This window comes from Trichosurus vulpecula, unplaced genomic scaffold (genome assembly GCF_011100635.1).
Source record: "Trichosurus vulpecula isolate mTriVul1 unplaced genomic scaffold, mTriVul1.pri scaffold_85_arrow_ctg1, whole genome shotgun sequence".
Lineage (NCBI taxonomy): Eukaryota > Metazoa > Chordata > Mammalia > Diprotodontia > Phalangeridae > Trichosurus > Trichosurus vulpecula.
In genome coordinates, this window is record NW_023494565.1 from 25,231 (window position 1) to 47,223 (window position 21,993).

Sequence of the window (21,993 nt, forward strand, 5' to 3'; positions counted from 1 at the left end):
TTGTAAAAGGTACTTCCTTTCTGCTTCCTTCTGTTCTCCATTTTTTTAAATGCTGTGACTTTTTATAAGCTTTTTTATAAGGTCAAGAGTCTGTTTGGAACTAATTGTAGTAATGGCTGACATTTATCTAGTGCTTGAGGACTACATGTATTTTACATACATTAGCTCATTTGAGCCTCATAACAACCTTGGGAGAAAGATGCTGTCATTCTTAGTACTGTTTTACCAATTAGGAAATTCATGTTCATAGTAGTTAAGTGACTCACCCAAGGTCACGCAACAAGGACGTATCTAAGGCAAGATTTGAACCCAAATCTTTCTGATTCCAAGTCCAGCTCTAACCTCTCTTCTATGTCATGCCAATTCTACCATATTCTTCCTCTCCCTCTTTCTCCCCCCTCTAAAATCTAACCTGTTCCTTTGGATTTTTTAAAATTTTATTTCATTTGTTTAAATATTTCTGTGCATCCTTTATATGGCTTATATCCTCTTTCTTTGGAAAAGCTGGACCTTTCTGAAGCCATAGCCTTGGTCTCGTGCCTCCAAGTATCAATGTTTCTATGGACAACTTCCCTCCTTATGTTTGGATTCCTAGTGGGTCTGCTTTGCTTTGGGCATTTGGGTACAGGCACGAGGCCGTGGGTTTGCTGGACTGGCTTATTTCTTGGACTTTTGTCTCCTATGACCTTTTCAGTATCTTCTTTCTGCAAGATAACTCTTCTCTGGGATTCCTAGTATGGTGGCTATGCAGACGCTTTTCCCCTTCTCTTTTCTCTTCCTTTAAAGGCTTTTGAATTGGATCGGCCCAACTCCAGGAATACACCACCCTTGTTAGTTAGGTACATTCTGTCCTTGGGTAGGAAGCGGGTCATTTCTGTGGTTGAGATTCTGAAATCCGTACATCATTCCCCAGATAGCCTCTTCTCGACCACCCACCGCTCTGAATTGGGGGCTAAGTAGGACAAATCTTATCCCTCTTCTGCATACCAGTCCTCCAAATATTTGAAGACAGCTTACTCCATCCATCTATCTTATGTTCTCCAAGTAAAATATCACCAGTGCCTTAATTGAGACCCTTGAGAAGCTGTGAGATGCAATTGACAAAACAATGGCTTTGGACTGAGGCCCCAAGTTCAAATCTCATATTTACTGCTTACTACCTGAGTGACATTGGGCAAGTCCCTTCTCCTTCCCGGGTGTCAGTTTCCTTCTCTGTAAAATGAGAGAATAGGACCAAATGGCCTCTAAGGTCCCTTCCAGCTCCAGATTTCAGGGCCCCAGTCCTTCTACCATCCTGCTTACCCTCCTCTGGCTGTCCACTAGCTTTTCTATGCCCATCTTAAACTGTAGAACCTAGAAATGAACATAGGACTCCATCCAGATTTAGGCTGGGAGAACCCTTTGAACCCAGAATGTCCGAGCTTCCCACAGATTTTCAGGGCTAAGAGAGTTCAGAGAAGGAAGAGGTCAGTGTGGTCTGGAATGACACTGACCAGCTCTGGGACTTTGGCTAAGTCATCTACTTAATCCAGGCCTCAGTTTCTTCATCTGTAAAATGGAAGGGATAGGCTAAATGGCCCATCAGGTCCCTTCCATATCTATAGCCTATGATTGAGGCTTTGAATGTTGGATGGTAATGATGATGATGACGATGATGCCACCACCACCACCACCACCAACAATAATAGTAAACATAAGCAACTCTTATTTCTTCAGCCTTTAAAGTTTTATAAAACCCTTATCTCATCCGAGCCCTATGAGGTAAGGAACACACCTATTTTTCTATTCTTCCAGGATGGTGCAGTATTTGGGGTTCAAATTCTGCCTCAGAGACTTGAGTTGCTGTGTGGCCTTGGGCAAGTCACCTCTGTGAGTCTCAGTTTTCTCAGTCTGTAAAATGGGGATAATAATCACTCAATAGACTCCCAAGTCTGTTGTGAGGATTAAATGAGATGATGCATGTAAAATGCTTTGCAAGCCCATACAGGGTGTCCCAAAGTATTAGCTGTTTTTCGCTATTAAGGCTTGAGGCTGCACTAAGACTTTTGGGACATCTGCAGAAATTGGAGATGCTCTTTTTCCTCCTTTTCTAGATGGGGAAACTAAGGCCTTGCCAGCTTGTGACTGGCACAGGATTTCACAGATACTGAGTCTTGGGGTTGAGATTTGAACCCAGGTGTCCTGATTCCCAGTCAAGCATCTAGTTGCCAGGAGGGCGGTTGTGAGGCCTCTGCACAGTGAGAGTTCAGTGTTTGCTGCTGACTACAAAATGAGGCCTGGTGAGACTCCAGAGTGAGACAAGTCACATACTTCCCTTCACTTAGGAAGCTTATAATCTCATTAGGCTCCCAAGGCCTAATTCAAGAAGAGCCAGACAGGTCTTTCAGTTGGGTGACAAGGAGTTCATTAAGGAAGTTGATCACATCAAGTGGCCCGTAATGGACACTGTGGCCAAAGCCAGTCTCCAGCAAATGGAGTCTGAGCATGTCAACCCTGGAAGGGCCCTCAGGACACAGGATGTCAAATATCTGAATTACAGAATTTTCTTGATGCTGGAGGAAGGGATTCCAGTAGCTTGCCTAGTTCATTCCCACAAAGTGCCTGCTCCACCTCTGCTTGAAGTACTTTGGGGAGGGTGACCCTCCCACTTCTCCAGAAATCAAGCCATTATCTGCCTCTCTGGACCTTCCACTAACTGATCCTAGATCCTAGGTCTAGAGCTAGTAGGGACTTCAGTGGCCATTTGCTCCCCCTCGCTCTGCCCTCCTCATTTTTACAGAGGAGGAAACTGTGGCCCAGGGAGGTAAAGTTATTAGCCCAAGCTCTCACAGATAGTAAGTGTCTGGGAAAGGATTCGAACACTAGTCCTCTGTCTTTTGAACCAGAGCTCTGTGACAATGAAAAAATGTTGGAGAGACGTCATTTCTGGCTAATTTAATCATTTAATTAATAAAGCCATCATTTTAACAAAAGGATGGTCATTTGGCCTTCTCTCTCTTAGACCAAAGATAATCATGGTGCTGGCTCACAGTTGTTATGCCCTTGGTAGAGGAGGTGTTCCCTAGGGTAGCAATGAACCCTGATTGGTTAACAATTAATGAGAGAATGAATATTACAATTAGGAGCTGGACCTGAACTTTGATTAAGTCATCTCCTTCTTAAGTCAGCCCTAGCCTTGGGCTGTCTGTTCAAAGAATTTATCCCCACCCAAACCTGAGTAGAACACAATGGCTACCCCACCTGGGTGGGGTCTGAGCCAGAAAGTTAGTCCAATCTCATTATCAGCAATGTCCTCCAAAAGACTGAACTTTTAATCAGGACTTCAGAAAAAGAGTGTGGGGGATTCTGGATCTCCCCAAATCATTGGTTACTAATAATCATTTCTCTCAGCCCTTTCCACCACAGCAGGAGTTTGGGTCCCCAAATGAAAACTATTGGTGTCAAGGGTTCTTAATAAAAACAGGTCACCCAACTTGACCCAAGAAAAGAGATGAAAAAATGTACTTCCTTCTCTTCTTTTCAGAGGTGGAGGTCTATGGGTGGGGAATCCTGCATACACTGTCAGACATGTTTGGTGAGGGGCTTGGTTTGGCTAAACCTGAATTCATTTCTCTCTGAGGAAGGGAGGGATAGATTCAGAAAGTGATGCAAAAAAAAAAAAAGGTTCTCAGTTAAATTAAGAGTAAAATTAATGAGAGGTTATATGTCCAGGACCTTACAGTTTACATACGACTTAACATGGAACTGGGCAACGAAAAGAGGTCTGGTTTTGGAGTCAGGGAACCCAAGTGAGACGGAAACTCCAGTAGTCCCTAGCCCTGGGACTTTGATGTCTCTGGCCTCCACTTCCACATCTGTAAAATGGGTTAATAACATTTGTGCAACCTAGTTCTGAAGGTTGTTACGAAGAAGTTCTTTAATAAGTCTTGCTGACATAAAGAAGCAGGATTTGTTGTTCTAAGTTCCTAACCCTGGCAGGTGGGCAAGAAGCATCATGGCATGGTGGGTAGAGACTCTTCCTCAAAGGCAAGAAAGCCTGGCTTCCCTTTGCCGATGACATCCAAGTTTAGGCCCGTAAGGTAAGGAAGTAGGAAGAGATTGGTAGAAAGATCTTCTCAGAGACCACGAGGCTGCTACTGGACGTTGTAGGAGAATGAATAATAGTTGAATCTGTTAATCTGCCTCTACTTGGCCAGAAGGTGAGCAACCTCCCAGTTAGTCTCTGCACCAGAAAGTTTAATAGAAAGCCAAATATTAGAGTCAGGGGTCTAAGTTTGAATCCCAGCTCTCTGACTTTCTGACTCAAAGTCACTCCCCCACTCTGACACTCTGAAAAAGGACAGAATAACACAAGGCTTTTGTGAAAAGTGAAAGAGATGCTGGATGCCAAAGAGCTTTGAGAATCCTAGTGATACTGACTGCTTTGATGGAAGGCACTCCCAGTGAGCGAATGCCCTTCTCCGAGACACGTAGTGCCTTCTCTGCAATTTAATCTGAGTGACCTAAAGCGAGAGAGGTTAGGTGACTTCACCTGGTCACACATGTGTCAATGACAGAGCTTGAGCTGAGGCCTTCCTGGCCAGGAGGCCAGCTCTGTCCCTTTCACCATCCTGCCTGCCATTGCGCTACAAAATCTGGATCAGTATACAGTTATCCCTTCCACATCACGACTTTCCCCATTGAGGTTTCGATATATCATGGGTCGGCATAAGAAATTAAATGGGAATTTGGGGGGAGTTTGGGGGAAGCCAAAGACAACACGTGAAGACCAGCAGATGACACAGAAAAAAGTTTAGAAACTCAGAAATGCACAAAACATACGTATAATATTATCCAATACCAATATGTTTTGTCTTTTAATACCATAATCATTCAGATGTCTTCTCTGGTACAAAGAGAGGGCCAAAAAAATTTTTGGATTTTCCAGATCTCGGAGGGTGGGGAAGGGGGGCAACCATGCCCTTAACCCTCAAGATATGGAAGGGATAACCATATATGGCTAGGAGTGATAAAGACTAAGAGCCTCGAGGGACCATTGAGCCTAACCTCCATTTCGTCCCCAGAAAGCTAGGGGGCCAAAGGAGGAGGCCTGACAAAATGATGGACCCCTGTAGCTTCAACTCAGGCCCTGTGGTTCAGAGACCAGGGCTCTGTCCATTCTCCCAGACTGTGGTTCAGAGACCAGGGCTCTGTTCACTCTCCCAGGCTGTGTACCCACCATCTTTCTTTCGCTGTGAATGCCTCCCTCACCTCTGAACTCTGCCCCTCCGGTTGTGTCCTGCCTACCCCCACCCTTGGCCCCCACCCCCAACCTTCACACCCACCCAACTCAGGAGCAGATCAGTAACTGGCATGTCCTTGCTTTTCAGCCATCTTGCCACCCTCCTCATCCATCACCATCACCACCGCCCTTCAAGGTTTTGGATCGATGCCATTCTTTACCCCTTTCTCAGAGCATACCCATGGGACTGGACCAAATGGGCTGGAGAAAACGCTTGCTTGTCAACCCAGGTAGGTTCCCTCAGGTCTTGGTGCTTTGGATGCTGTGCTGGGTGGGCCAAGATGTGGCTGGCCTGAGCTCTAAAAGAAGGGTCTCTTCCCTCCCCCAATCAGAGCTAGTAGTAATAGCACCTACTATGTATCAGGGACTGTGCTAAGGGCTTTACCAGTATTACCTATTTGATCCTTACAACAACCCAAAGAGGTAGGTGCTGTTATTATCCCCAATTATACTGAGATAAACAGAGGTAGAGTGACTTCCCCAAGGCCACCTAGCTAGTTAAATATCTGAGGCCAGATGTGAACTCAGATCTCCCTGATTCCTGGGCAACTAGGGCCTGGAGTCAACTCTGAGCAAGTCACTTCACCCTGTTTGCCTCAGTTTCCTCATCTGTAAAATGAGCTGGAGAAGGAAATAGCAAACCACTCCAGTGTCTTTGTCAAGAAAACCCCAAATGGGGTCATGAAGAGTGGGACGGGACTGAACTCCAACTTCCTGAGTCCCAGGGAGTTGGATAGAGGTGGATAGAGGTCCAGGGCTCTATCCACTGCCCCACCTAACTGCCTATCCCTGCCATCTAGAGGCAAGAGCAAGATCCTCATCCAGGTGCTGCTACTAGCACACCTTGGGACTTTGGGGGTGCTTCTGGCTCTCAGTTTTCCTATCCATGACCTGAAAGGCTTGGACCAAATGATTTTTTATTATTCCTCCAGCTATAAGCTTCTTTTGCTCTAAGGTTCCACTGAGGACATTCAGAGATCCTAAGCTCTTAGCTCTCAAGCTGGAAGGGACCTTCGAGGTCATCTAGACCAACTCCCTCATTTTACAGGGGAGGAAACTGAGGCCTTAAGTAGGGGAGGGGGAAGGGAAGAGAGTTGGCAGAGCTGGGAAGTAACAGGTAGGATCTGATCCCAGGTCCTTAGACTGTGGGGACCTTAGAGTCCCAAGCATGGCCTTCTCTTGGGAGGACTTTTTCAAATGCAAATCCCTTTGGGAGGTAGAATGCACTGACTCCCTGTACCTGAGTGGGAAGCAGAATGCCCCAATCGGCCTTCTGGGAGAAGGGCCAAGATGGACATTTAGGATTGGCCTTGGGCTTCCTGGCTATGAGGGAAGAGCCTGTGTTGGGACGTGGGAAATGATGACTCACCAGAAGAGCAAAAGTTTGAGTGGTTGGCGGCTATCAAGCAGAGCTTAGAGTGGCTGGAGAGAAGGCAGACTTAGAGGCTAGAAGACCTGGGTTCGAGTCCTGCCTGTGAGACATCCTTCCTGTGTGACACTGGGCAAGTTCCTGACCCTTTCAGTGACTCAGGCCCACCTTTGAGCGTTGCCTCAAAGTTGGAGAGCAGGTGCTGATGGGCCTTGGTAGAGGGAGTTTCTTCTTTGAGAGCTCCTCAGACCAATGAGAGCCCATTTGTGGCCAGGTGAAAAAGAAGAGAAAGCCTAGAATAATGATTTCCATTTACATATTTTGATATAAAGTGCACAAAGGGTTTTCCTCACTACAACCTTGTGATCTAGGCAGTAATACTATATATAGCATTATCCGCTTCCATTTTAGAGGCTGAGAGATGGAGGTTGGGGGAGGGGGAGCATTAGATCCCTGAGGGCATGGACAGTCCTTTGTCTCTTTGTATCAGAAGCCCTTAGCTTGCTTCCTGGTACTGGTAGGCATTTAATTAATGTTTGTTTTTTTTTGTTTGTTTTTTGTGTGAGAGGGGAAGGCAGGGCAATTGGGGTTAAGTGACTTGCCCAAGGTCACACAGCTAGTAAGTGTGTCAGGTGTCTGAGGCTGGATTTGAACTCACGACTTCCTGACTCCAGGGCCAGTGCTCTACTCACTGCACCACCTAGCTGCCCCAATAAATGTTTTTTTTGACTGATTGAGAAGAGGGAAGGGATTTTGTCAAGGTCACACTGTGCTAATAGGTGAGAGATTTGAATTCAGCCCCCAATTCCAGATCGAATGCATTTTTTTATTGTACTGCCACATACAGAGTGTTCAGAGGAAGGTACACAGGATAGCGAAGGACATCCCCTATTAGGATCAGCCAAAGGAACTTGGTGGGTTTCACCCAGAGAAGGGGAGACACAAGGGGGCGACCATGAGTGCTTTCTCCAAGTATCTAATGGGATATCATGTGGAAGAGAATGATGAGCCTGGTTCTGCTTGGCCTAGAGACTGGCACCAGGAGAAAGGGGGGAAGGTATAGAGCAACCAATATAGGCTTGATGTCAGGAAGAACTTTCTATCCCCCAAATGGGCTGAGTTATCTTGGTTTCCCCCTTCCTTGGAGGTAAGCTGAGTCTAGAAGACCTCTGGGGGGGACCCTTGTGATGCTAGGATTCAGAGATGTTGTGACTTGCCCAAAATCATGGATGGAACAGGTGGATGTGGCCCTGGACTTAGAGTCTAGAAACCTGCATTTAAGTCCTGTCTTAGTCACTTACTAGCTGGAGAAATCAGTCTCTGTGCCTTAGTTTCCACTTCTGTGAAATGAGAAGAAGAGATGTCAGACTAGATGACTTCTAAGGTTCCTTCCCACCCTAGATCTATGATCCTGTGTGTGACCTTGGCCAAGCCACTTCCTCTCTCTCTAACTCAGTTTCCTCCTCCATAAAAGAGTAAATGGCCTCTGAGGTTCCTAACAGCCTTACCATTGTTTGATTTGGTGACCAACCAAGGTGACAAGCTCAGGGAGAAAAGGCCCGTCCATAGAAGGCTGGCTATCAGCTGATGAATTTGGTTTTGGCCACAGCAATTCAGGATATCCTTCTTGAAGACAGAGAAGGCCTATGGCAGCCTGGATGAGTAGGGAAATGCCCACTTAGAAATCACAGGATCTTGAAATATGGAATTAAGCTAGAGACAAATCCATATGCTTCATGATTGGACACTGGTCCTCAGAGGGGTCTCCAGGGTGATCTGGGTAGGCAAGAGCTGTCAGGAAAGGCTTCCTGAAGGAGGTGGTGCTTGGCCTGAGCCTTGAAGGATGGGCAGGATTTGGAAGAGCGGAGGACAACCCAACAGAACTCAGGTGGGGGACAGTAGGATAGGTCTCAGACTTCTCTTCCTGGGTGTCAGGGAGAAGGGCACTGCTCAGCCTCTGGATTCTTGCCTCGTGTTAGAGGAAGATGGGAGGCCAAGCAACCAATGGCTGGACTGTCCTGTCCAAACCCTTCTCCCTCCCCCTCTCCCAGAACTGAGGAAGAGGTGGAGGAGACTGATGGGGAAACTGAGTCCTGAGACATTGTGATAGCTAGAAGGTAGCTCAGCACATCACGGCTTCGTGGCCACATGTGTGCTCAAAAGATCTGACCCCAGTCCTACTGTTGCTGCTCCCTGTGTGGCCCTGGGCAAGCTCCTTGCCTTTCCTGTAGAGTGAGCGGATCACACTAAGACGTCTAAGGGCCCTCCCAGCTCTGGCATTCTGGTAAGGACCATTCTAACACTGACATTCTTGAAGTCTGTGGCTCACTCCAAATTCATTCCTCCCCTCAAATTGACAGGTATGTTCCCCACAGGCCTCCGCTGGCCCCAGGGAGAGCCAGAAACTGTTCCTAGCATTTGCTCAGCCGCTACTACCCTGATGCCCACAAGTAGCTGACAGTGGTCCCCGGTGGAGAGCCCAGTAGGGATGGAGTTAATCCCCAGTCGAAAAGGGTGTGTGTGTGAGGTGTGTTATTTATAGGTCTGGGGTGAGATATGCGCCCCTGGAAGCTGGCAGGCTCCACCACCGCCACAGCCACCACCACCATCACATCACCTTAACAGCTTGCTCTCACCTTGGGGATATAAGTGGCTCCCACGTAGCAGCTTCCCTTCTCGAGGTCCCAGCCAGACACCTTTGGCTAAAAATAATCCTGGGGAGGAGGCTGACATCAGGACCCTATTTGGGAAGCCGGTTTCTATCAGCTCCTCCTCTCCCAGGCCAGCTCCCTCCTTGGTGAGGTAGATAGAGGCCCACATCTGGCTAGTGTTGAGAAGTCAAGGCTTCAGTCTTATAGAGGTGATTATTACTTATTGTAATTATCTATAATTTTATCGTTGATAACTATTGTGTTGTTATATTGACCCTATTGTGTAATAATAATGTTGATTGGTGTTTCTGCGGCTCTTTAAGGTCCATGGTATTTTTTTCACACACCAAGCCCGTGAGATAAATAATGTAAGCTTTCTTTTCTCCATTTGGAAGATGTATCACAGATCTGGAGAGCTGGAAGGGATCTCGGGGGCCATGTAGTCAAACCCTTCCCCAGAAGGAATGTCCCCTATTATATCCCTGACAAATGGTTGCCTGGCTTCTGCCTAAAGCCCTGGCAGCCCCTTCAGCTTGGGGCCGATGCTCATCCGCCCATTGAGCAAGAATTTGCTTCCCTGTAATTTCTACCCACTGCTCCTTGTTCTGCCCCAGGGGGACAAGCAGAATCAAGCTAATTCCTCATCCACTTGACAGCCCTTCTTCCAGCGTTTCCCATCACCACCTTCAACTCATAGCAGGCTTTCTATTCTCCTCGATCCTGGCCACCCTTCACTGGATGTGCTCTGGCATCCACAAGAGAACCCAGCACCATAGATGAGGTCTGAGCCTGGGGCCAAGGACTGAGGGCGTTTCGTTGGCGTATTCCTAGAAGCCAGCTCTGATTCTCCCTAGGTGACCGAAGCTCACGTTCGACTTGGCCACTGCCATGTCATGTCGCCGACTCCTGTGGAGTTCGCAACCCACTAAGAACCCCAGCTTTTTTTCAGACCAACCAACATCTAGCCATGTCTCTCTCATTCTGTGTCTCTCAAGTCACTTTCTATAACTCAGGTGCAGGACTTTGCGTTGACCCCCATTGTTTCATTTAATTTGATTCAGCCCAGTTCTCTGACCTGTCAAGATCTCTTTGGATCCTGACTCTGGCATCCCTCAATCTCTCCCTCCCACCTTTGTCAGCTGCAATTCTGATAAGGCTGCCAGCTCAGCCAAGCCTTTATCTAAAGCATGGCTGACAGTGTTCAATAGCCTAGGGCCCAGCACACAGCCTTGGGACATTCCGTTGGATATCTCCTGGACTTTTAATGACTACTCATTGAGATTGCCCATTCATACAGCTCAGACCCCATCTCACTGGGCCATTTCCAGCCCCCCACCCCCACTGCCCTCCATCTTTTCCACAAGAATAGTGTAAGATACTTTATCAAAAGCTTGGAGAAAGTCTGAGCAAACTGTAATGACCACTTTCCTTTGATGTGTGGGTTCAGTCAGTATGTGAACAGGAATGCTCTCTAACATCTCTGACTTGTGGCTTTCTGGCCTTGAAGACCTGGCCAGGCCTTGGACTTGGACTCAAAAAGTTGTGGGTTCAGATCCTACCTCAGACATTTTCTACAACTCTGGACAAGCCATGTCTCCCTCCCTGGGCCTCAGTTTCTTCCGCTATAGAATGAAAAGGTTGGACTAGATGGCCTTTGGGGTTCCTTCCAGCCCCAAATCTAGGATTCTGTGACCTTATGACCCACAGTTAAAGGTGTAACTAGGAATTTTTTCACCTGGGACAAAAACAGTTGCCTGGCTCTCTGGGCCTTCTCCTCTTGCCCCCAGAGAGATGGGGTGGCAGCAGCAGAGGGCAGAGGGTGAGGTTGGATGGGGAGGCCTAGCCTCAGGGGCCTAGAGCTTCTGCAGACAGACAGGGGCCAAGCTGCTCCAGGCAAAGTGTGAGAGTCCTGGAGAGAGCCACAGGAATCCTGACCAGAGGCTCCAAGCTTCTTCCAAGAAAGGGAATTGTCCCCCTTTAACAGGAATTTTGCTTGAGTAGGCAAGAAAGTTACTTAGATCACTCCTTTTTTCACCCTCCTCCGAACTCTGAAGATAAGGCTGGTCTGGAGTATGAGGGGTGAGTGAGGTGCCAGCCTGGGGTACCTTGGACCAAGAGGCGAGGGGTACAGGAAGCATGTCCCCTGGGTGTCAGGCCACTCTGATGACCTCTGCCCCCACCCACCTCCCAGCCTGCCAGCAGACTCGGAACGTCCATGTACAAAGAATGGCATGCTCCATTCGGGGCCTTTTGAAATCATTCTTCCTAATGATGGATTTTTCTGAGGGCAGTTACATGAGCAGCACAGCCTGTACTTAGCCAAGCATGTGCTCCAGGACTGGCCCAAGGAAGGTGATGAATCAGCCCCAGGGGACATGAGAATGGGAGACTTGGCCAGCTCCAGAAATTGGGGCCCCAAGAGAGGAGAGAGGGGCAGGAACGGTTTGGACAGGAGAGATGCTGAGAATGCTAAAGAAGCGGTGTGGGGCAGCAGCTCAACAACTGGTCTTCATTCCAGAAAGGCCTGAGTTCCGGTCCTGCCTGCAGTACATCCTGGCTGGGTGACTCTGGGCACAGCACTAAACCTTTCAAGGGCCCAGGCAAATTTTTTTAAGAGCAGAAGTTGCAGAGAAGGGCCTGCTCTATATTGGTATGAGGAGTTTCCCCATATGGGAGTTCCCTATACCAATGAAATCACGGATCTGACTGTATCTAGCATTTATATGGTGCCTACTATGTGCCAGGCAGTGTGCTAAGCTCTTTACAAATATGATTTCATGTGATCCTCACAACAACCCTAAAAGGTTGGTGCTGTTACGTTCTCTATTTTACAGATGAGGAAACTGAGGTAGATAGAGTGACTTGCCCAGGGTCACACAGCCACTAAGTGTCAAGAGGCAGGATTTGAACTCAGGTCTTGCTGACTCCAGGCCTAGTGCTCTAGGCACTGTGGTGCACCCCTAGTAGCCTGTAAGAATGCCTCATACTTCTCTAGCACTTTAAGGTTTCCAATGTAACTCCTGCCCAAATGTCCCTGTGCAGTCTAATATTATCGTCGCTTTTCAAATAGTGAAAGTCAGGCTCAGGGTGAAGTGAGTAGCTTTGGGATCCCAGCAGCATGACCCTGGACAAGTGATTTCTCTTCTCAGGGCCTTCATTTCCTCACCGTTTGGACTAGTTGACCTCAGAGGTCCCTTCCTACCCCAGTTCTGTGATCCAATGAGTTCATTCCCTGGGCCTCAGTTGGACTAGTTGGGCTAGATTTCCTCCAATGACCTTCCAACCCAATTTCTTTGCTTTATCCCCACAGCAAGCATGGTCCTAAGCTCCAAGACCCTGGAAGTCCAGAGGGATAGCCGAAGGAAGAGACAGTATTGGAAACCCCTAAAGCAGGGGGCTGAGCAAGTACTGGTTAACAAAGTAAGGATTTCCTTCTTGTTCCTTGGGGGGCCCTGGCAGCCTGTTGGCTTTTAGAATTGGGAGGCTCTCCTCTTGCTGGCCACATTTTAAGTGCCAGCCCTTCCACCAATGGGAGTAGAGGTGATTTTTTAAAATGGGTTTCTGAGTTATTATAGGGAGACACCAAAGTTGGGAGCATTAACCTTTGGTTTTTTTTTTTCTCTGAGATTAATTTCTCTGAGAGATAAATCAAAGGCCTTTTATGGGCTCGCCGCCACCCACTGCTGCCCTTGACTTTGGCTGCTTTCCCCAAGCAGATGGGGAAACCGTGAGATTTCAAACCCAGGGTACTTTGGCTGGCTTTTATTACATCCTGTGGGCTCCTGCCTGTCTTCAGTGCTCTCGGGTGACATGTTTACGGGCCTATCTCTTAAGAGAAGTTGTTTCGAAAATATCAAGGCAAACTGGGGGCTCCAAGGGTGAGTGTTAGCAGGACTGTGTGCCTGCAAGCGTGTGTGTGTGTGTGTGTGTGTGTGTGTGTGTGTATGTGTGTGTGTGTGTTTGTGTGTGGGTGTGTGGGTGTACCCACATGTAGCTATCTTTTATACGGCTGTCCATGCATGTGGATATACACGTCTGCCTAGAGGATTATGTATGTTCATGTGTCTTTATGCACATGTATCTCTGTGTCTTGTTGCCTGGGACAACATGGAAGAAGCTCCATAGCAAAGTGGAAAGAAAGAGAACTTTCCCTGGAGGCAGGGGATCCGCATTCTAATCCTGCTGCTCTCACTCCCTACCATGAGTATGAAGTATTTCATCTTCCTGGGACTCTCCATCTGTACAATGAGAGGTTTGGACTACATGCCTTATGAAAGCCCTCCCTTCCAGCTCTATACGTAGGAACCTCTGAGAGTGTCTCTGTGTGTATGTGTGTTTGTGTGTTTGTATGTATGTATGTATGTATGTGCTTGTATGTGTATGTCTATGTGTTTGTGTGTGTATATGTGTGTGTTTGTGTGTGTATCTCAGCTTTTCTGCATACTACTCTCTGTGTGCCTGTATCCATCTGTGTATGTTCATGCTTTCTATGTATATGTGCCTTTGTGTGAGAGCATTTGTACATGTAGACCTATGTGCCTGCAGTGTACACATGTGTTGAAAAATGCAGGCATCCCATCCTCTGAAATATGGCTGGCTGAGAAGACAGACAGTTGCCTCTGCTGTGGTGCCCCCTCCCCTCCCCCAAGGACAGTTCCTGCCCACCTGGTTGCCTGTTCTCTATGATCAGGTCCCTGCCAGCTCTGAAAGTCTGGGATCCTCTGGTGTCTTGAGCGAGGCCTAGGGGAGAAGCTGGCCTACCCCTGGCTGCCTCCCCTGGAACAGTCCCTCTTGGACCCCTCCCCACAGGAGGCTCGCTCTGAGCAGGCTCTTTGGAGCCAAAGAGCAGGAACGCTGAGGCCCAGATGCCTGCTCTGTCTGCAGATTTCACTTAAGTCGATTTCCTCCTTGGCCATAGAACAGTCAGACTGCCTCAACCCTGTGAAATGACTGTGTTTACTTGAAAACAGCACTAAGTTATGGGAGGTTTGAAGTCATCTTACGCAGACAGTGACTCGGTGACCCAACAAGGTTTCTTAGAGTCCACCAGATTAAACAGTCTCATTTGACAAAAGAGAGAATTGAGGCCCATGCAGGGGAAGCCACTTGTCCAGGTCCCACAGCTGGTGAGTATCTGCATTAGAATTCAAACCCAGGGCCCCAGACTCCACTGCTCTTTTCTTTCTAATGCACTAGGGCCACCATGCCTCCTGGGCCAGCTCCACTTGTCCTGATGAATATCAGGCCACTGGACCCAGATGGCTGTGGAGGAGAAAGTGAGGCTGGTAACCTTGCACTGCCCTCCCTCACTCAAATCAAAGTCAACTGCAAACCATATCATCATTTCCCTGATATCATGGTCCTCTTCAAGAATGAAGGACAAACACAACAACAACAACAACTGGGGCCACCTGAGCTCTGAATTGGCTTAGGATGAACAGAAAGGACTGGAGGAGACCAAAACCTTGGGCCCCTACCCCTTCTTCCTGGCTTGATGTTGGCTCCCCTCAGCCACTAAGAGTGGGGCTAGCAGGCAAAGCTTCCTTTCTTCAGAGACATCTCAGACACTTGCCGAGCTGTGTGGTGTAGGAAACATCTCTCCCCCTCTCTGGGCCTCAGGTTCCTTGTCTTGTCAAATTAGGGTTTGGGACTGGTTGATCTCTTAAGATTCCTTCCATCTCTAAATCCTTTGCTGCTCTGGGTTCACCAAATTCCTTCATTAAACAGACAAAGAAGCCAATTTTGGCTAGATGTTGAGGAAAAAACTCCCCGATAATTAGACCTGGCCGAAAGTGGAACAGGCTGGCTTGGGTCCCCGCCATTGGACGTCTTCAAGCAGAAGGTGGATCAGCACATGCTGGGATGTTGGAAAGGGCATTCTTGACCAGGGAAAGGTTGGGCTCCATGCCCTCTCACCTCAGAGAGTTTGTTGAACCTCTGCCAAGTGCCGGGGGTGGCACTGTGGGGAAATCTCAGTGATTCAGGAGTCTAACCAATGGCTTAGGATCTGAGGGGTCTATGGGACCTAGCCAAGCAGTTAGGTGATTTGTCTAGGGACACATAGCCAGTATGTGTCAGAGGAAGGACTTGAACCCAGAGCTGGCAGACTCCAAAGCTACTATGAGATGAGGCCTTTGTGATGCTTAAACTTTTGTTGTTTTGTTGTTGTTCAGTCATTTTCACTCATGTCTGACTCTTCCTGAGCCCATTTGGGGTTTTCTTGGCAAAGATACTGGAGTGGCTTGCCATTTCCCTCTCCAGCTCATTTTACAGTTGAGGAAACTGAGGCAGACAGGATGAAGTGACTTGCCCAGGGTCACACAGCTAAGAAGCATCTGAAGTGAGATTGGAACTCAGGAAGGTGAGTCTTCCTGACTTCAGGCCTGGCATTCTATCCACTGCAGCGCCACCTAGCGGCCCTGGTGCTTAAACTAGCAAGTATAAAAATGGGATGTGTTGATGTTCTTGGTGCAAGTGAAAAGATATCCATGGAGTCTGATGAGGAAGGGTCATTACTGATGGGTGTGGGAGGAATCAAGGAAGGCTTCCTAAAGGAGGTGGCATTTGAACTGGGCTTTAAAGAGTGGGAAGGAATTCATCAGTGGGATCCTAGGACCCTAGATCTAGAGCTGAAAAGGACCTCCGAGACCATCCCACAGGTGGGGAACCTGTGGCCTCAAGGCCACATGTGGCCCTCTAGGTCCTCAAGGGCAGCCCTTTGACTGAATCCAAACTTCCCAGAATAAATCCCCTCTAGGTCCTCAAGGGCGGCCCTTTGACTGAATCCAAACTTCACAGAACAAATCTTTTGATTAAGGATCTAACCCCTGATCTAACTCAACCCCCTCTTTTGGCAGAAAAGGAAACTGAGGCCCAAGAACATCATAGAATCCTCAGTCTCATGCTGAAAAGCATCTCAGAGGTCTAGTCTAGCCCTTATTTTGCAGAGAAGGAAGCAGAGACCCAGAGAGTTGAAAGAGATTTGCTCAAGACCACACAGAGAATCCTAGATATGGCACTAGAAGGGATTGTAGAGGCCATTGGGTCCAACCGAATCATATTATAGATAAAGTCATCAAGGTACAAAGAGATAAATGACTTGGCCAGGGTCCTAGAGCTAGGAAAAGCTTAAGGCAGGAAGTGACCCCCCAAGGTCTGCCCATCATGATATGGGCACTTCAGGCCTATGTCCATCCTAGCTGTCAGTGATGCCCCCAAGTAAGTGGAGGAAGAAATGGAACATCAAAGGGACAAACAGCTTCAGATAATCAGAAAACCTTGTAGGTGACACTCCAGGAGATTCTACCCACTCCCCCAGTCCATGGGCCTTACAGAAGTGGGTTGGGGGAAGGCAGGGAACAATAGTTTTTCCCCTCCCTGGATTTCCTTCCATATCCTCTTTCCCTTCTGAGAAGTACAGAACCCTGCCCCCCCAATCCCTATCAAAAACCAACTCAAACTTGCTCCCGCCCCCCAAGAAGTTAAAATTAGCCCAGCTTCTCTCTTCTCTGGTGCTAGGCTGAGAAAATATTTTTAAAAACTAATTCATTAATTACTTGATAACTGTAAAAAGCTTAAGAGGAGTTGGGGGTAGGGGGCAGGGTTGAAATTCTAAATCTGTTCCTAAGCCTCCAGTTCAGCACCTGACTGCAGGTGGCCGCCTCTTCAGGCCCTCGTGGGGTGGGCTGGCTGGCCCGCCAAAGTGAGACTCCAAATAAATATTATGCCTCCCTTACAGCTCTTCCATTCTTTCAACCTCCTCCCAATGCCATGAAGTGACCTTAGGGGTAGGTGAGCTACTCCCTCTAAGCAGCTCCCCATCCTGGGAGATTTGCAAGTGGAGGTTAGAGATTTAGTTTGGGTTTCAAAAAAAAAAAAAACAAACCAAAGCCTTCCTAATCATTTGACCCAAATGAAATAAGCTGCTTTCTGTGATAGTGAGTTCCCCATCCTTAGAGGTCTTCAAGCAGAAACTGAATGCTCATCGATTAGCTTTTTTGGAGAGGCCATCCTTGACTAGGCACAGTTTTGACAGTTTCTTTCCAATTCAGATGCCATGATTCTGCTGGTTTTTTCTCTGCCTGTACTGAGAGAAAGCATAGTAGCATGGATAGAATGCTAGGCTTAACCACTGTCTGCCTCAGTTTCCCCATCTGTAAAATGAGGCATTTGGGCCCTTCCAGACCTATAATCCTGGTGTCTTGAGGTGAGGAGAAAATTTAGCTTTAAGGCAGATTTCTCTCCCAGTAAAAGTGGCCTCTCCCAAGGGCTGGTACCATGGGGTGGAGGTGGGGGGTAGCTGAGCTGCTGGACTCCAAAGTCAGGACAGGTAACAGTAGCTTGTGTTTTTAGAGCACTTTAAGGTTTCCAAAACACTTTCTCCCAACAGCCCCCTTGGAGGGAGAGGGAATATGAGGATTATCGAGTCTATTTACAGAATAGGAGAATGAGGCTTAGAGGAAGTGGTTTGCTCAAGATCATACTGCCAGTTAGTGGTGGTGTTGTGGTTTCATGATGTGTTGTGGTAGAACTGTCTCAAAGAATTCAGAGTCAGACCGTCTCCAATCCAAGTGCAGGCATTTATTGAGATCGACACTTCTCATGAAGAGGAACTAGCAATTTCAGAGAAAGCAAGATAGATTTTTATAGGGTAAAGATACAATTACATATTATGAATATTAAAAAGGCAGGAGAGGCTGGTTAAGGGATTAGATAATAGGGAAGGGGTTCCAGCCTCAGTGAAACTGCACATGTGGTTACCCACAATACATACAGAAAAACCCTTTGGGGGGTATGTATGTATGATAATGATATTATAATAAGCCTCTCTATGTCACAAGTTCACTTAAAGGACAACTTTTACAATTACTGTGCTGGTACCTACTTAAGGAAAGTCCCTTCTACTGTTTGGGGGTCCACATCTTGTTTGGGCACCCTCGTGGTGCTGTCTGCTTGGCTGGCTATTGTCTGAGACTAGATGGATGAGGTTGTGGTTGAGTGCATGGACACACCTGCTGTTTCTGTGGGAAATATGAGGAATGGGTCTGAGGGCAGTGGCTAGCTAGAGGCAGTGGCTGGGATCCCATCACATGGATGCACGTGCTGTTCTGTGAGAAATGAGTTCATGAACACACCTGTTCTAGTGAGCAGTGAAGCATATGCGAAGAAGTTAGGACATTGAGTGTGGGGGAGGGGTGGGGTGAGTGGCTAGGTAGGAGCAGTGGGCCTGTTGTTCAGTGGAGTCTATAGGGAAATTAGAGTATTGGGGCTGAGGGCAGCTTTATTAGGATTCCATCAGTGTGACTACAATGAAAACCTCCCAGTTCAGGACTGACTTTAATACAGAGATGATTAATCATCCATTAGAGTGTGGCTATGCTTTGGGGCAGTTGTCGGACTTGAGAGACAACTCAGGAGAAGCAGCCTAGTGAAGGTGCAGTCCGATATTTGGGTTCCAATCCTAGCTCTTCATTCTGGTCTGTATGACCCTGGACCTTCAGCCTCACCTTCCTCCTCTGTAAAATGGATCTGAGGTCCCTTTCAGCTCTAGGTTCCACAATAGGTGATGGATCTGAGGTCCCTTTAGGCTCTTGGTTCCATGAGAGGTGGTAGATTCTTTCTCCAGTGGTCTGGGGAAAGGAGGAGGGGGAATTAGTCTGCTGTGGCACAACCACTCTGAACCTCAGTTTCATCATCTGTTAAATAGGTCTGGTGATAATACTTGGAGTACCTACCTCAGGTGCAGGCTTGTTGGGAGGCTGAAATGAGATTAAGGATATCAATTGTCCTGTAAGCATGTGGAGCCAGTACTGGCTTTCCTCAGAGTGAATAATAATGGCTGACATGTAACAGAGGAGAAAATTGAGGCTTGGAATCCAGGCCCACAGTTTAACAGCATCACTCACTGCCTTTCTCACCCTGGGTATCATCAGAGCTCTTCCCCTCCCTGAGGCAAAGGAGATATTAAGCAGTAGCACATATTAGGTGTTTAATAAATGCTTATTCCCTTCCCATACTGAATAGGGAGGGGTTTAGAGAATGCCCTCCCCCACCTTCCTGGCCTCCTGAAATACCCTGTGTGGATACTACTTGCTCGAGCCATTCTGAAGATACTGATGGGGGGCAGAGGGTTGACAAGGATGGTCTGGGGCAAGCCTGGGGTCTCCAGCTGTACCTTGGCACTGGGTGGCTTGGCAATGAGGATAGCTCTGAATTTGGAAGCAGGTCTAGGTTCAAGTCCTGGCTCTGCCACTCTCTAGCTGTGTTAGCTTGGGCAAGGCTTTTCTCTCCTCTGGGCCTCAGTTTCCGCCTCTGTGGAATGAATGGGTTGGACTCATTGGTTTTTGGCATCCCTCCCAGCTCTAGTCCTAGAATCCTCTGGTCACTTCAATTCAGGAGACATGATTAAGCACCTACTATGTGCCAGGCAGGCACTGTACTGAGCACTGGTCTTTTGTAGGAAAGAGAGAAGAGGAGGCTGAAGTTGGTTTTGGTGCTGGGGTCCATTGATCCTGATGGGTATGAGCCTACACTAGAACTGCTGACAACAGTGCTGACCTGGCCAGGAGCTGTCCATAGCTGAACCCTCAAACTCTCTCTAAGGGCCCTTAGAACACACAAGGGGAATTAAGAGTCCAACCTTATTTTACAGAGCTTAGGAAGCCCTCCGGTGGAAGGTAGGAGGTCTAGCCACAGCAAGAGGTTGTAGTCTTTTGCTGGCCCCTGGATGAAATTCCTGGAAACTCTAAGCGTCCTCATGGCCTAATTGTGCCTTTCAGCTGTTGACAGGTGTGTATGGCGGCCATGACTTGGCAGGGTGACTGCCTTGACAGGCTTCAGTGGCTGTGACGTCTCTTAGAAAGTTAGTACTGGGTGTGGATGGGAAGCAGGCCACTGGGGAACTCAGCACTTGGTGATGACTGTTCTCTCTGTCTCTTTGTTTCTGTCCCTCCACCGCTCCCCCGCCAACCAAAGCCCCTCAGTTCTCACTCTCATGCCTTTCTTCTCTTTCAATTTCTTTCTCTTTCTCTCCAACCTTGTCTCCCACTTAGTAGAATTGTTCATTTCTCCATCTCGTTCATTCTTTCTGACTCTGCACCGTGATTTACTTTTTTCTCTTTTATTCGTCTGAATCTTTTCACTTTGACTTTCTCATTCCCCCTCTCTCCCTTCCCTCCCCCACACTTTCCCTCCTCCTCCCTTCCCACTCCTCTGCCCCACCCCTCCTCCCCAACCGCTCCTCTGTCTCCTCTTTCCCCTACCTCCACCCCTCTCCCTCCTCCTTCCTTTCCCATTCCTCTCCCTCCCCCATCCCTCTTCTCCTTCCCATTTCATTTCCCTCTTCTTGCTCTCATTCTCTTTCCCTCCCGATCCCAATCTTTCCTCTACCTCCAATCTCCCATCCTCCTCCTCCCTGACTTCTTATACTCTTCCTTCTCTCTCCCTTCCCTTCTCCTCCCCTCTCCCTGCCATCAACCATTCTCCCCCCTCCCTCTCACCACCCCTCCCCTTTCCCCCCTCTCCCTCCCTCCTCTCCTGTCCCTCCCTGGGCCTCCTTCTTCCACCCTTCTCCTGTTACCCCTCCCCTTATACCTTCCCCCTTTCATTCCCCATCTCCCTGGATCATCCTATCCCCATTCTCCCTCTCTCCTTCCATTCCTCCTCCCTCAACTTCTCCCATTACCCCATCTCTCCATTCCATTTCCCTTGTTCCTTGCCCTTCTCCTTCCTTTCCTCCATTCCCAGGCAATCTCCCTCCTCCTGCTCCTCCTCTCAATTCCATGCCTCCTCTCCCTTCTCCCTCTAGTTCCCTCTCTCCTACCCTCCTATTTCCCTTTTGTCTTCCCCATCCCATTTTCTTCTTCTCTCCCTAGTGCCATTGCCCCTTTTCTCTCGATCTCCCTCCATCTCGCTCTCTTTCTGCTCCGCATTAGGGCCTGCAGAGCGGTGAATGCTCCCAGAGACTGCCTGCCCACCTGTCTGCCCGGCGGCCAGCATCCCTCCCTGCCTACCTGCCTGCCCTCCGGGCCCTCCCGCCAGTACCATCATGCCTCCTTCCAAGCTCCAGACTGCTCGCTTGCTTGCTTGCTTTGTTCTCACCGTTACCTGACCCAAGCAGCAGCAGAGGACATTGAACCTCTGAGAAGGGCCAGAAGGGCCTGGGGCAAGGATGAGCCATTCTAGAGGCCTGACCCGGAATGGCCAGCCCAGCATCTGCCCCCTACAGCGCAGCATGTTACTAACCACCACAGGGACCCATCCAGCTGTTGGCTAGCCTGTCTCTCCTTGGAATTAAAGTATCTGAACAGCCTGTCCAGTTTTTCTTCCAGGGATTGAGGTTCATTTGGACAACCCTGCCAGGGGCACCCGCATTACAGCATCCACTGCCTGGCACTTGGTGGGGGACACCCAACTGAGGGGGATGTGGGGGAGGACTTACTTGGTGGGGATGGGGTGGAGGAGGAGTGATAACAATGGGTTAGATGTTTAGAGGGGAAGATTTGGGAATTGCCAGTGGTGGGGGAAGGGGGAATAAGGGCTCCCCTCCCCCATTTCTGTGCTCTAAGGTCCCTTGTATTCCATGTTCTAAGGGCCCTCCCTCCCAGCTCTAACACTCCATAGAAAAGGTGCCTTTTCTTTTTGACATTCTAGGTCCTTAGGCCCCTTCCAGCCCTGGTAGGCTGGTTCTTATA

At 48.4% G+C, this 21,993-nt stretch overlaps 1 protein-coding gene across 1 annotated transcript in view; it reads left to right on the plus strand.

Moving 5' to 3' along the window:
- LOC118833391 overlaps positions 1 to 21,339 on the plus strand; it is a gene marked incomplete at its 3' end in the record, with an annotated part of 44,127 nt that extends 22,788 nt beyond the window's left edge. The window contains exons 3-5 of the mRNA XM_036740747.1: positions 5,370 to 5,511; positions 12,612 to 12,721; positions 21,235 to 21,339. Coding sequence (XP_036596642.1) covers positions 5,370 to 5,511; positions 12,612 to 12,721; positions 21,235 to 21,339 — 357 coding nt within the window. The remainder of the gene's footprint in view (positions 1 to 5,369; positions 5,512 to 12,611; positions 12,722 to 21,234) is intronic.
- Positions 21,340 to 21,993: the final 654 nt, after the last annotated feature.